Source organism: Balaenoptera borealis (assembly GCF_965194805.1).
Source record: "Balaenoptera borealis genome assembly, chromosome: 4".
Classification (NCBI taxonomy): Eukaryota; Metazoa; Chordata; class Mammalia; order Artiodactyla; family Balaenopteridae; genus Balaenoptera; species Balaenoptera borealis.
The window spans coordinates 60,984,149-61,000,295 of record NC_138861.1 but is presented as its reverse complement, the minus strand read 5'-3'; the positions used below and the strand labels follow the sequence as shown (position 1 = coordinate 61,000,295).

At 36.0% G+C, this 16,147-nt stretch overlaps 1 protein-coding gene across 19 annotated transcripts in view; it reads right to left on the bottom strand.

Moving 5' to 3' along the window:
• The window catches only part of ANKRD17 (ankyrin repeat domain 17), a 250,560-nt gene that overhangs the window by 157,142 nt on the left and 77,271 nt on the right, over positions 1-16,147 (bottom strand). For all 19 annotated transcript variants that reach the window (XR_014243983.1, XM_082390034.1, XM_082390051.1 and 16 more), the window contains exons 3-8: positions 11,599-11,755; positions 7,875-8,022; positions 7,465-7,612; positions 6,072-6,305; positions 3,156-3,250; positions 987-1,224 (exon numbers count right to left, since the gene is read on the bottom strand). Coding sequence is in view for 18 of the 19 variants with exons in the window: in XM_082390034.1 (XP_082246160.1) it covers positions 987-1,224; positions 3,156-3,250; positions 6,072-6,305; positions 7,465-7,612; positions 7,875-8,022; positions 11,599-11,755 (1,020 nt within the window). In the remaining variant the exon portion in view is untranslated. The remainder of the gene's footprint in view (positions 1-986; positions 1,225-3,155; positions 3,251-6,071; positions 6,306-7,464; positions 7,613-7,874; positions 8,023-11,598; positions 11,756-16,147) is intronic.

The window sequence follows — 16,147 nt, the reverse complement described above, 5'->3', positions numbered from 1 at the left end:
TTTAAAGCATTTTACATATTTTTGTTAGCTCCATTTTTACAGCTATGGAAATTGAGATTAACTAACTTGCCCAAGGTCACAACAACATTATCATCATCACTACTACCACCATCACCACAGTTAACACTTAACAGGCACTATATGACAAACAGTGTTCGAAAAGCTTTATACACATCTATAAACTCTCACAACAACCCTACAGACAACAAAATTGAGGCACAGAAGGTTAGAAACTTGCCTAAAGTTACAAAATCGGCAAGCAGTGGATTTGTGATTCGAACCTAAGAAGTCTGCTCCGAAAACTACGCTTTTAAAATTCTAGTCAATATTACCTCTCAGTAAAAGGTTTTTAAAACATGTGCCATTCCTCTTAAATTTGTACAAACAAAACCTTTACTACTAAAAGAGATATAAAACCAGGCTACCAATATGGATAGAGATGTGAGATTACTTCTAAACTTAAGGTATCTTAATACAGTCAAGTAACTGTTTCACTTTCCCCAAAAGAGAGGCCCACTGTGTACTGAGCTCCTTGACAGATTCTTATACATGCATTCTTGCATTCTCATCAAGTTAGCCCTTATGGCAAGATTTCCCATAGTGTACTTTATGAAACACTAGAAACATCAAATATTTATTAATAGGTATTCTGCCCTAAGAGGCATTCTCTCAATATATTAGCTGCAGAAATGCTGAATCTCATACATGCCCCCACATAACCTACAACCCTATCCCACCCTCACTTCTCTCTATTTTTATTCATACAGCACAAAATGGCTCTGAAAGCTCTTAAATACTAAAGAAGTCCATCTGATTTTATTTAGTACAGTATGAGAGCTGTTTTCAAAGAAAATATTTCATCTTTAATTTTTGTGATAGCAACTCATTACAAATCTACTAGAAAAATGAAATAAATTCAATTTTATAAAATCATAATCTTACATTTTACACATTTATGCGTTAGTGTCTTGATTGGTATTGGTTACCTTGGCCTAAAAGTAATGCCACCATTTCTTCATGTCCTTCACGAGCAGCTTCCATCAATGGTGTATAACCTTCATCATTGACCTCTTCCAGGCTAGCTCCTCTTTCAATAAGTAAAGCCGCAAGTTCCACATGCCCACCACATGCAGCCAAAGTCAATGGTGATTCAAATGAATCAGCAGGCATGTTCACTTGGGCACCACTGTCAAGAAGTAACCTAGCTACTTCAACGTGGCCATCCTGATTACAATGCAATTAAAAAAACTGAATCAGTACCATTAAAAAATCTTTAAAAATACTTCTCAATTGCTATACAATGAAGTTTGCTGATCTCAATTCAAATAAGAATTAATAAATCTACATTTAACAGGTGAGTAAGCAAGCATTAATTAAGACATATCTACAGTTTACTCTAGTAGTAAATAGCAATTGAGGATATAAAATATGTAGAAAAATACCTTCAGTCAAAAAGCTTATTAACCGTCAGAAAAAAAAAACCCAGTAAGCACATAAAATAAGAGATTACTGTGAGATAACATCAACACTGCATAGTATAAGCTTAAATGCTAAAAGGATAAAGTTTAGAAAGGGAAAGTAGGATTTTCATAGAAACCTTAAGGATAAGCAAAGTTTTGGCTAGGTAGAAAAAGAAAAATCCAATACTTTTTAGAGGAGTGGGGGAATTGAGCATGATGTGTTAGGGAAAAGGGAACACAATATGTACATGGTAATTCCTTTGTTGTTCGACAATCAAATGGCAGTGAAAATTAAGAAAAGGAAAAAGAAGTTCTCTCTTAATATCTTCCGTCTTCTTTACCGGTCTCCCTTTCTCAGTTTCCCTAAATATTGGCAACCCCAAGGCTCACTTTTCCATTCCTTCTTCCTTTGATACAATTTTTCCTTCTGTATTACCTCACAGACATTTCAACTTCTTCTGAATATGTCATGCCCATTTTTGCCTTGGTACTTGCCATATTACACAACTTTAAAGTCTTATCACTGTGGTTACTTTGCTGTTCCTTTAGCTCAGAATTTTCTCCCTCCATAAGGAGTCAACTCCTACATTTCCTTTAAAGTCCAGTTTAAAACCTCAGTCTCTTAGCAAGTCTCCAAACGTATGGCCCCTACTAGTATCTTTCATCTACTTATAACACTTCCATTGCATGCAGAGTAGGTCTACAGAATATTCCACTTTAATTTTTTAATCTACATACAGTTTGTTTCTCTAATGGGGGTGGCAAGGATGTTTTAAGTTCCTTACACACATTATGTCATTTAATCCTCACAACAACCCTAGAGAAGGATATTATTTTAACAGATGGGGAACTCAAAACACTCCCAGAAAACTTGTTTAATCAAAAGAATAATTTACTAAAGCAAACACTGGTATGGCAATAAGAAAAACAAAAAATAACTCAAGTCTTAAATGGCTACTTAATTTTTTTTTAAATTAGTAATTAAAATTTAACATCCTTTCAATAATTCTCTGAAGGGAAGTTGAGACAAGAAACTTAAAATTAATTTTGGGTCTGTTTTATCTTTGGTGTGTTTTTCTCATAAATCTGTCTATAATGTTATTCTGATTCATTTCTGTGCCACAAGTCATAGACTGAGATACAAAAGTTTAGAGTACTATTATTACGCATTCTCAAGTACAAATTTAAAAAAAAGTTCTTGAAGAAAGGAATTCAGGGCTGAGAAAAGACCACGATAGAGGATATTTGGGAAGGGAGAATCTTTGGAAAGGGATCTTTGGGAAAGGAGAATGACAGAGGAAGAATTATGTAATGCAAATAATATTTTAATTTCAAATTTTTCATAAACTTTACATTACGGGTTTGATGAACATGTTTTACTTAGTAGTATTATGTGCATACTCTGTGGATTATGTTCTCATTTTTAATATCCTTGATCAATCTTTTAAAAAGTCACTTTTTGTGCCAATTACATAAAACCAGAAAATGAAGGTAGTGCTACAAAGCTTCAGAAAGCACCTCTGATAGAAGTTAATATTGCACAACTGGCTCTTATAACTCAGATAGCTGAGGTTCTGATCCACAAGTCATGATAAACAGAATCTTTCAACCCAAGGAAATGGCACTCACTATACACTGGCTCTGTCTCTACCTAATATATAAATATATTTCATGTATGTATTTCACCAATCTTACCATGCAAGCCTCCATTAAAGCAGTGTGCATTTCATCTGTTTTATGCTCTTGATCTGCGCCTGCTTCCAAAAGAAATCGCACCATCTCTAGATGTCCTAAACCAAAAGTTTATAAGATTACTTAAAAATATTTTATTATTCCCCGAAAATAAAATTACAATATTTTGAAAAGTTATATTTAACTTAATAGCAATACATTTATTACCACAATACTAAAGTCAGCTACAAGCCACCCTCAACTGCCCAACACAAATTATACAAGTGATCTGTGCTGTTCTACTCCTTACCCTGTTACCCTAGAAACTGCTATTACTAAAATCCTTGCTGTAGGTGAGCAAAGGTGGCCCTAAAATGCAACACCCAGAATAACCCCTCTACAACCTTTTTACGGCCCAGGCATGCCATAGTTATTTTATTTATACTATAGACTAAATTAGCTTTTGTGAACTAGTAGCCTGGGATGATAATCATCACTGAAGTTATTTCTATGAGGAAATGAGCTTTAAGTTTCAATAACTAACTCACAGACATCTTAGGAACAACCTGCTTGTAAGTTGGAAACCGTATATATAAAAATATTCTTGAAACAACACCATTTATATTTATTCATTTATTTAGATATAAATATATATATACACATACATATATATACACACACACATATATTTATGTAGTTTCAAATAAACCATATGCTTCAGTTCAGATAAAGATTACCTTGTGAGTAGTTACAATGAACATAAATTATATTTTAAAAAGGACTTCAGATACTATGTAAGAAACAGTAGAAAAGTGACTAATTTTTTTCCAACTTCATCTGGAATGAGCTGCAGTCAATTTTCAGTCAACTGGGAATGGAGGAAGGAGTGGATGGCGGAAGGAGTGGATGGCGGAATCATGAACAGTTAAAATTAACTCTGGTGAATAAGTGTAGCACCTGCCATACCTTGTTTTTGCTAACAAACTATCTCTCCTTCCTCTCTGTCATTCTCCCTTCCCAAAGATCCACATCAATGTTTAGTCTCAGCCTGAATTCTATCCCTTCCCCATCTCCTCCTTGTCAATCTGTATCCTAAGAGACCTCACCAGAAATAGAGGAAAGTAAGAGTGTCCATGGATCCTTGGAAGTAGTAGAGATGTTCTCCACCAGCTCAGTTCTATATCCAGTTTCTCTAACGAAAGCCTGCAAGCCCCAACCTCAGCAGGGTGGGGCTACAAGCATTGGAGAGAGGCAAGAGTAGTTATACATTGCCCCATCTCAAAGCTCATTGGCCAGCTGGGTCTCAGTAGTAAAATGGAGCTAGTTCCGGTTTCAAAAGTATTTGCTGGAAAGATGAGAGAGAGCCACCCAATCAGCCTGCCCTGGAGAGGCTGCCCCAAGGCTTAATTTCTCCCCTCCCAATGAAGATCAACCTCTGCGTAACTACTAAACAGAACTGGAGAAGTAAGAGACCTCAGCTGTGCTTCCTAAGTACCCTTAATCTGAATTATCTGTAACACGAGATAATCAAAAGTCCTTTAGAGCACATTTTTACATTTAACTTAAATTTTAGTCATTTATGTGTCTAAGGAGTATTTTAGCCATGTTTTTTAAGTGAAGTTATTCCAAAAGACCTAACAAAACCCTGGCCACTCTGAAGTACTGATAGAATGAAACAAAACAACAGGAGGGCCAACGCAAGGGTGAAGGAATCAAAGCCCTGGGTGCAAAATTTAAGGAGACATTCGCTCACAAGCTAGTGTACGTGAAGATTCAGCCATTGAGAGTGAGTGCCTCCTTAACTTTTGTACCTTGCCTTGCAAGAGCTTTTTCTTGATGCCTCTGGGTCAAAAATGTATCACTTATTTTATGATACAATCATGACACAGCTGCAGATGGTAGAAAACATTGAAGTGAATGGCTATGCAGGTATAAAATTTCATGAAATTTTCTTTTTAAAAAGTTTCTTAGTTTATAGCAATTTATCTGTCAAAAAGGTTGATTCCGAAAACTGTCTGGCTCTGTGGCTGTCTTTTTAGAATCTAGAATCTAGATTAACTAGCTGAAGACCAAGTATCTTTCCAGACAATTATCTTGCTCCCCCCAAAAGAAGATATTTTACTCTATTATCAATATTTTCAGGTTGATCGACATCATTTAGAACACTATGTACCCCCTTTGTACAGCTATATATTGGTAGGTATTCTCAATTTCTACCAGCTCTTCCTTCTAACTTTATTAAACATGTTGATACTCTAAAATTGTTCTTTTGAATACAAACTCCCTCCACACCACTTTTTATTTTTCTTTTCATATATCCTCCTTTCTCTTCAATTTTTTTCCTTTCTTCTTGGTATCATGAGAAATAGCTTAAGCACCTTCTTGTTAATAAATCATTCTAGCTTCTATTTATTTATTTCTTTACTGGCCATATTGCATGGCACGTGGGATCTTAGTTCCCCTACCAGGGATCTAACCCACGCCTCCTGCAGTGGAAGTGAGGAGTCTTAACCACTGGACTGCCAGGGAAGCCCCTCATTCTAGCTTTTATTGCATTTACTTTAAATTTACAGGCTAAATACTTCTGGATTCAATAGGATTCTTTTGTGTAAACCAGGCAAAATACTCTGACAAGCAAAATCATTAAAAAATACAGTGCATATTAAAATTAAATAACTGTTTCTAATAAAACAACTGGATCAATAGTCATTTTTCATTGACAATATTTATAATATTGAGTGTATATTTTAAAAGTTTAATATATAAAGTTTATATATTAAACTTTTAAACTCTAAAACACTTTAAACACTTACTTATAACGTACTATATACTATTACCATATTTTATTTTTTATTTTAAGTGACTAACCATTCTATATGAAGTAACTGTCATTTCATGAGTTTAAAAACTTTGTTTAAAAAAACAAGTTCTTTACTGTACCTTTGTAACAAGCTAACGTAAGGGCACTCTCTTTAAATTCATTGGAATGCGTATTAATGCCAGCCCCATTTTCTAGCAGCAATCTGGCTACTTCCACATGTCCAGCACTTCCAGCTTCCATAAGAGGAGTATGACCATTTTCATTATGGTCCTCAATACTAGCACCGGATTCCAAGAGCACCTTTACAACGTCTACATAACCTCCAGCACAAGCATATGTAAGTGCTGTATTGCCTATTTGAATGAAGAAAAACAAAGACATTAACATAAAATACCAAAATAAAACAGAGGTTTATTTAGAATCAAACACAAAACTGAAATGAGAGACTATAATCTTAATAAATTTAGCTATTACACTTATATATATAATTCTTTTCTTCATTACATTTTATCTTACTGAAATCAACTCCCTATTCTTTCCATTTAAAAATCAGGGTCAAACACATGTGGAAAATCAGATACACTTAACACAATTGTAGAGTTATAAAAGAACTGAGCAATTCTGAAACTAACTTCCCACATGAGGAAAAAGTTACAACGATTCTAACTTTAATCAGAGAAATGTTTCCCAAGCTTTATTTTTTCTTTGGATTATAATTATTCATCATATATAGATATACCTCATACCGTTACTTTTAATCATGTACTGTTTTCACTACAACTTTACACATCAGTTAACTGGTGGCCAAAGTTAAAATAATTTCAAAAACATTCCCTCATAATGATAAAAATCTCCCATGTTACAGGGGAAAAAAAGTTAACTTTTGGGTAAAATAAGAATTCCTAAAACCCCCTCAAACCAGAACATGCAGACCTTTAAAATTATTTTAAATATTTAATAAATTTAAAAATCTTGCATGAAGGAAATGCACAAAATATATTTTCATATATTTTAGAGCTTTTACACAAATCCATCTATGCCCAAATTTGAAAGAAAAAAAACTGATTTAGATTAACATTGTCTCTTGTGTAACACGTTTTCATAATACTTTCTTTTTCTATAGGCCACAATTTATTAACACTCGGCAATGACAGACCTGCCTTCTGTTGCATATCCTTCTTATTCTCCCTGCCCTCCCTTCCATTTTCCCCTGATAAATAGGAAACTTGGGTTTGAGAGGTGGAGACCATCCTCTCCACTTCCAAGAGTATAGTCCTTTTAACTGGGCCAGTGTTTAATATAAAAGAACCAAGGCCAGTTAATAGCACTCATACACAAAACAGGAGAAATTTCATTCAAAATACATGCTATGTATTTTAAGCCTAATGCACAGATATATACAAATGTGCAGCATTGATAATTGCAAAAGCATCACTAATGATCACTTTCATGTGAATTAATTACTATCAGAGGGTGTTAATATTTAAAAACTGAAAAAGAAGTATGCATAACCTGTTGAAGACTGTGCATTGACATCAGCTTTATGAGCTAGCAGCAACTTCACAATTTTGACATGTCCTCCATTAGCAGCAGCCATTAAAGGTGTAATGTCACCTTTGATCCCCCTATCTTCCACATTGGCATGCATTGCCAACAAAACCTTATGAAAGAAAAAGTTTAAAAGATATTAGAAAATGATATTTTCACCAAAATTTTTTGAACATATATTTATGTTAACACCTACCTAGTCATACTACAGAGCCAATAAGCAAAAGAGCCAATAAATAAAAAAAATGTATCTAACAAAACTATTTCTTGAAATGAGCCTGATGGTTGATTTTATTTTATTATTTCCCTAATACACAGTCCAAATTAAGACAAAACAATCAAAAAACTGTGAGCTTTATTTTGATAATACAAACCTGTGCAAGCTCATAATATCCAGCAGAACAAGCTAAACAAAGGAGGCTCTCCCCTTCCTCAGTGTGTTCATTTACACTTCGCCCTTCAATGAGTAACTTTCGCACAGCATTTACATCTCCTTCTGAACAGGCTTCTGCCAAACTGCGGCTATTGGGGGAAGAATATTGTAATATCAGGATATAAGAATATAAAAAATTGCCCAGCATAAGTGTTGATTTTTGAAATTAATCTGGACAGTAGTGCTAAAAAGAATGATTATTTCAATATGACTCATAACAAAAAGAAAATAAAATGATTCAGTTCACTGAGTTTTTAAAATCTACATATAAAAGTCATTGAATTAAAATTATCCACATTACAAAATGTTTTCAGTCATGTAACTGAAAGATAAAGTCTAATTTACTATAAGTAGGGAAAAAATCCAAAATTTTAAAATATAAAATTGTATAGAAAAATCACATGAAGGAAATACAAGTTATAATTACACTTCTGTTTGTTTAGTCACTAGAAAAATTTTATAAGATTTAATGAAATGGGTAAAACTTTTACTAATTATAAATGCCTATCTGAGTTCTTCAATCAGGTAAAGGGAAATCAGATAGGAAAGTTGTGAGCATGTAATTTTGACTAATCTATGAATAACTGAGAAGGAGATTCTTTTTTTGAAGTATTTACTTATGCCATCATGTTTTGGGGAAGTATGAAAAATATCCAGGTAAGGCAAAGGCTTAATTCAAGCAAAAGGAGAGTGGAAAAAGTGGTGGAACAACAGAAAGTTATATTTAGAGTAAAGCATTTGCCCTGTAAATCTTCCAAAAGAATTTCAACTATGGACATTTCTAAAGATTCCTTCACTTGCGGCTAAAATTCATTCTTAGAAAAACACTAAATCCAAGTCTCTTCATTAATATTCTCTTTATTTCAAATATACCTCAATTCTTACAACCTCCTCTTAAAACGTGGCCCTGTCACTTCAGGTACTAAAGCCATCATCCATGGATAACCTGTTTTCTACACCCATATTATCACTACCACCCAGTTTTAAGAACATCATCCTCAGCCAAGATTATGGCGAAGTCTCCTAAGCAGTCTCCCTGCTTTTACCCTTGCTCTCCTTCAGGCTCTTTTCAGTGAAGGAGCCAGAGAGATCTTGCTTAAAAGGAAGTAGACCTGTCACTCCTCTGCTCAGAATCCTCCACTGGCCTTTAACCTTACCCACAGTAAAAGTCAGAATCCTTGTAAGACCTGTCCAGTGGTAGGATCTCAAACTCCTCCTTTTACTTCTCTGGTTCCATCACCTACTATTCTCACTTACTCTTTCCGCTTTAGCCAAATTGGCTTTCCCATTTTTCATCAAAAATGCTAATTAAGCTGCAACTCCAAGATTTACGTATCTGCTATCCCTCTGACAAAAAAGCTTCTCCCAGGCGCAGCTCACTGCCTTATCTATTTCAGGTCTTTGCTAAAAAGCCACCTTTTAAATGAGGGTTTCCCTGACTACCCTATTAAAAATGCAACATGATCCCTAACCCCAAACACTGCCTTAGCACTTCCCCATTCAATTTCTTCTGCCCATAATCGTTATCATTGTATGCCATATTTTGTCTACCTGTTAACTGTACTGTCCCCTGCCAAAGTGAAAGTCTCAAATAGCACTTAATAAGTTTGTCTCTTAATTTCCCATTTTATAGGCAAAGACAGTCTCTAGACTCAATGTTCTCTATCACCTTCAAGTAAGTTCAGGACAAATCCCTCCCACAAGACATTTCATGTATAAGAACATACTTTTTCTCCCTTTCGGGTGGTCTCTCATTCTCTCTCTCCCCCTCAGGCACACATCCTCCTTTATTTCCCCATTTGAACTTTCATTCAATTTCCTTAGGTGTGTTAGCTTTAAAAGAGCCTTTCAGGAACTACTCTAGCAACAGTTGAACTTCACAACTTCTGAGCAAAGGGTATGTTAAATCTGGCACATGGCACCACACTTAACTAATGTAAAACCTGGCACATAACACCCACTGCGTGCCACTGTTTCTCAAGCTTTGCTGAACAAATATGACTGTCACAAACATGGTCTAGTGTTTTGCTGATCACTTTTAGTAGTGTCAGTGCCAAAGAATCTATGACTCTTTATTTTTCTATTCTATTTCCTGCTTGAACTAGCTTTAATATACTCTTCAAGGTGTCTTGCCAGTCCCAGAAGGCACATTAAAAAATATCTGGAGAATATCAATAATATCGTAGGCTAGAAAAACTCAACGTTAACTAAGGAATAGAACTGGAAGTTAACTAAAGAAGGAGAGTCAATCTATGAGAAGGATGGTAAAATAAACTAATAAAAACAGAAAACTTAGATGAATGAAGACAAACACAGAGTTAAGAGAAACAGCAAATTCACACTCTTGTTAATAATAAAAGATGTTGCATAAAAACACTATTATATAAAAGACAATTCTTGAATGCTATTTTTTATTCTCTAAACTCATATATAAAAGAGTATTCTCATTTTTTCAACTATTTAAAGGTAACTGCTAAAATACAGTTGACCCTTGAACAACACGGGGGTTAGGGGTAACCACACTCCACTCAGCTGAAAATCTGCAAATAACTTAATCAGTCTGCCCTCCATAAATGCAGTTCCTCCATATCTCTATATCCACGTTTCTGCATCCATGGATTCAACCAACCACAGGCTGTGCAGCAATGTAGTATTCACCACTGAAAAAAACCTGTGCTGGGAGTTCGCTGGTAGTCTAGTGGTTAGAATTTGGCTTTCACTGCCGTGGCCTGGGTTTAATCCCTGGTCGGGAAACTGAGATCCACAAGCCACGTGGCATGGACAAAAGAAAAAAAAAAAAGAAAGAAGAAAAGAAAGAATAAAAACCTGTGTATAAGTGGACCTGTGCAGTGCAGACCTGTGTTGTTCATGAGTCAACTGTAAATAAAATTGCTTTAATGGCTTCTTTTCAGTTAAAGGAAAAAAAAAGAAGTCTCTGAAGGGTGAAGACAGTAACATGTATTAATGGTTCTTTTCCAGCTGCTTCCTTGGCATTGTATTTTTCATTATACTATCCATAATTGTTTTATATACAAGATGGTGTGATTGTTTTTTATTGCATAACATCATCAGAAAAACTTTAAACGCCAAGTCAGAAAATATTTACTGAGTTCTTACTAATCGTGAAATATTATATAAAAGGAATTATAGGACAAATAAAAATAACATCCCTGGAACTCACTTACATTCAAGTTACAGAAACTAGATCTTTGACGTTTTTGAACATTCATAAAACAAATAAACAAATAAAAACCCTGCCCTTTAAAATGGTCAGAACTATGCACATGAAGTAGAAAATGGCATGACTAATTAGAAATCATTTACTTCTTTGTCACCAAAACATTAAAAGAAAACAAAATCTAAATAAGCAAAAGGTCTTTTATAACATATTGGCTAAGAAGTCAGCCTTGTAGTCAGACACTGGTGTCCTGCCTCTGCTACTTGTTACCTATTCAATCTTAAGTTGCTTCTTTTCAGCTTTTCATGAGTAAAATGGGAATAAAAACAAAATCCATGCCTAAGGCTTTTCGTGAGTATAAGTAAGATATCACAGGTAAAGTGGTTAGCATAGTGCCAGGCACAAAATACATGCTCAGTAAATGTTAGCTATTTTAATTATTTTTAAGAAAATGTTTTTATACCGATCACGGTGGAAACACACTTACTTGTCCGACTGCCCTGCATTTGCTGTGCTTTCAGCTCTCATACGGGTAAGTGCAGCAGCAGCTTCATCCAACGCACAACTAACAGATGATGTCAACCTCCGAAGCACTTCAGGATCTGCAAAGGCTTTACCATCAGCCGTAGATAATTTGCCTATTCCTATTATATTATTTTCACACCAATTCGGATATACCCAAAAGGAGAAACAAAGCAAAATTCAAGTTACTTAACTCTATTTATGTTAAACTCCAAATGATATACTGGACATATATATTGCCTGGCCAGAATCTTCTGGGAAATCACTGTTCTCCAGTTTTCTATTAGTCTTATTCCTTCCATGTGGTCCATAAGTGCTCAACTCTGTGACTCTCTGGTTCTAGAAATGGGTCGTTGGTCTATGCTGGGACAATCGGGTGTCCTCACTCAGACTTCTGCCGTACGTTTGCAAGAAGAACCTATGCTCAAAGGTTGCTAAATTGTGAGTCATGAGCTATTTGGTCACTTTTATCACCACAAAGAGAAAAAGACTACCCAAAATAAGTCAACATAGAGGAGAGGAGAGCAGAGAAATAGGAAGGAGACAGTTCTGATAAAGTTATATTTGACTCATTGACACTAGTAGTGCCAGAAGCCAGCACCATCCCTATGCCTTTGGTAAATGCCCATTTTCGTTTAAGAATGTTTAGTTGGGCTACTACCACTTGTGACCAAAAAAATGGCCATATAAGACATTATAGGTTATATAAAAGATAACCTATCTATGAGTACTTATTTGCTTCAAATTATGACTACAATTTACTACATACACCCAAAATCATGTCTAAAAACACCATATCTAAAAAATATTCAGAATAGACAAATTTTTTTTAAATTTCAAAAGCAGAAATGGTTAGTTACCATGTACATGAAACACAACTTGTTGCTATTCTACATATCACTATAAAGCAAGCTGATCTCTAACCTTTATTATTCTAAACTCAGTGCTGCTTAATCCAGGCTGCCCATCAGTGGAGCCTTTCAAAAGTACAGATGCTGAACTCTCCTATATCTAAAGATATAATTCAGTAAGTAAAAGGAAGGCCTAGGGATCTACATACTTTAAAGGCTCTAAGGAGATTCTGATGCACAGCCAGGATTAAGAACCTTTGCTCTAACTTGAAGATAAAACATCTAATGTTATAATGGATATTACAGAACCCCACTACTCAACATGTGGTTCATGAACTACTGATAGAAGCATTACTGTCACTTGGGAGCTTGTTAGAAATGCAGAATCTGAGACCCTAAAATTTACTGATCAATAACCTGCATTTTTTTTTAATTTTTTTTAATAGCTACTTTATTTATTTATTTATTTATTTTTGGCTGTGATGGGTCTTCGGTTCGTGCGAGGGCTTTCTCCAGTTGTGGCAAGCGGGGGCCACTCTTCATCGCGGTGCGGGGACCGCTCTTCATCGCGGTGCGCGGGCCCCTCACCACCGCGGCCCCCCCCGCCGCGGGGCACAGGCTCCAGACGCGCAGGCTCAGCAGTCGTGGCCCACGGGCCCAGCCGCTCCGCGGCATGTGGGATCCTCCCAGACCAGGGCTCGAACCCGCGCCCCCTGCATTAGCAGGCAGACTCTCAACCACTGCGCCACCAGGGAAGCCCAATAACCTGCATTTTTAAAAAAGATCCCCAAGTGATTCAAACGCAATTAAGGTTTAAGAAACACTATTAGAGGTTTTAAAACAAACTATTTAACTAAGACAAAGACCAAAAAGATCTCCCAAGTGATAATAAACATATCTGTACAGATTTCTTTTAATAGTGGAAGGACTCAATAATATCATGTAAGTTCGTGTTTGAAGTTTATTTTAAAAAAACTTTATACGCATTTGCTTTTCCTTCTGACAAATCCAAGATATGAAATATTACATCTTATGGAATAACTATGGCAAAAAGCATTTCTGATTTTAGATATTTAGATATAACAAATGTTCAGAGCAGTCAAATTTAGTGTCTGCTACAATCAAGATGTACAAAGGATAAATAAAAGCAGTCTTAATCTGGTAAGACTGATACCTACTGCATAATTTGTGCCACTAATATTAAAAGCCAACTGTAGTCTGAACGTGCTATAGTAGTATTTATTCAATAAGATATCTGTGGTTAGTTAAGTATCCTAACATTATTGAGACCAATATCACAGATGCATTCTCACATGAGAGAATTAGCTCCAATATTTTAGCCAACTCAGATTGGCTATGTAACAACTATTTGTCAGTGACAAAAAAGAACTAAACAAGAGGATACGTCCAGATCAGAAGAAAGTAATCTCTGTTTTAAAAAAAAATAACATTTAAAATAAAATATTCCATATTAAATTTTTATGAACTTCTCATATCTTCATAAGTAAAGGTAACTATTTTAGTAAAAATATCTAGGAAGTAACCTAAGAAATACATAGTAACCTTTCAAATAAATAAACAGTGATTGGAAATTAATTTATCTAGCTACTCTGGATTATGGTGATCTTTTTTACTAGTCTTATTCAATTATTAGATATTAATCAGTGAAGATCAGTAACAGAAAAGATACACGATGACCAAATTATTCTTTCCAAGTTATGACATTTAATCAATTGAACAGAACCATATAATTTCAGAGAAAAGGTGTATCAAATGATTATCTAGATTTCTGATTTCAAGATGATTTTAAGACAATTATTTCCCCCCTTTTTCTTCTCAGAACTTACTCAAAGGAGAACTAAAATACAACAGGAACTCCATCTGTGATAAAACTAGAAGAAATTTGTAAATCAAAGCTAATATTCATGAAGACATAGTAAAGAGGAGATTAACTGACTTAGCAGAACAGAATAAGCAGAAATATAGAAATCAGTGAGAAACAAAGTGATCAGCCCAATAGGACTCAGGAGTTATATACAGGTTCCAGGTTCAGGGGTGAGGCTTGGGTTGGAAAACAGAGAGACTGGCTGAACACCTGTGAGGAGCAGTCAGACATTTAAGACTCCATCCCAAACTGCAAAGCCAGATAATTATTCTCTAAGGAGACTAAACCAGAAAGACCCTGGGCTAGAAGATATTGGGTATAGATGAGGAAGAGATAATACTAAATTGAAAATGAGGATTAAGTGAACATATGCATGATAAACAGTGAGATCCTTAGCCCCTTTTCTACTCTCAGCTCCCAAAATGCTGGCAGCCAGCATTTATAATTCACTAGACAAAAACAGGCAGATGGGGCTTCCCTGGTGGCACAGTGGTTGAGAATCTGCCTGCCAATGCAGGGGACACGGGTTCGAGCCCTGGTCTGGGAAGATCCCACATGCCGCGGAGCAACTAGGCCCGTGAGCCACAATTACTGAGCCTGCATGTCTGGAGCCTGTGCTCCGCAACAAGAGAGGCCGCGACAGTGAGAGGCCCGTGCACCGCGATGAAGAGTGGCCCCCACTTGCCACAACTAGAGAAAGCCCTCGCACAGAAACGAAGACCCAACGCAGCCATAAATAAATAAATAAATAAACCTAAAGTTAGGGGCTTCCCTGGTGGCACAGTGGTTGAGAATCTGCCTGCCAATGCAGGGGACAAGGGTTCGAGCCCTGGTCTGGGAAGATCCCACATGCCGCGGAGCAAATTGGCCCGTGAGCCACGATTACCGAGCCTGCGCGTCTGGAGCCTGTGCTCTGCAATAAGAGAGGGCGTGATAGTGAGAGGCCCACGCACCGCGATGAAGAGTGGCCCCCACTTGCCACAACTAGAGAAAGCCCTCGCACAGAAACGAAGACCCAACACAGCCATAAATTAAAAAAAAATAAATAAATTAATTAATTAAAAAAAAAATAAACCCAAAGTTAAAAAAAAAAAAAAAGTTGTGCCATTTAAAAAACAAACAAACAAACAAAAAAAAACAGGCAGATGTGTCTCTCAAGAAATTAAACAGCCACAGAGAAAAGACTGACATTTGGGGGTTCTCAAAGAAATGGAGAGGCTTTTGTCCAATCACTAGTATACTAGGAATTCTAAAATATTCCCAAGATTACCCAGCTCTGGTGTACACACTCTATATAATCTTTGGGACTGTGAATTTGATAGATTCTATCCCCATGATTAGGTTATGCTATATGGCATAGTTGACCTGAAGATAAGAAGGCTATCTGGGTGGGCCTGACCTTATCACATGACTGCAGGACGACAAAAGAGATTTCTTTGGCTGGTTGGAGAAAAGGAAATCAGAGATTCAAAGCACAAGGATTCCACATGCCATGCTGATGTGAAGATGGGGGGAATGTGGGCAGCCTCAAAGAGGTGAGAGCAGTTTCAGCTGACAGTCTGTACGAATATCAGGATCTCAGTCCCACAATTCCAAGGAATTAAATTCTGCTGCCAACAATAATAAACTTGGAAATGGATTTTCTTCTACAGCCTACAGATGAGAACTCAGCTTAGCCGACACCTTGATTGACTGTTAGCTATTATAAAGAAAACGGGAAAAAAAAGGGAATAAACACAGAAAGGAGAAAAATGAAGCAACTATTAGCATCCTATAAA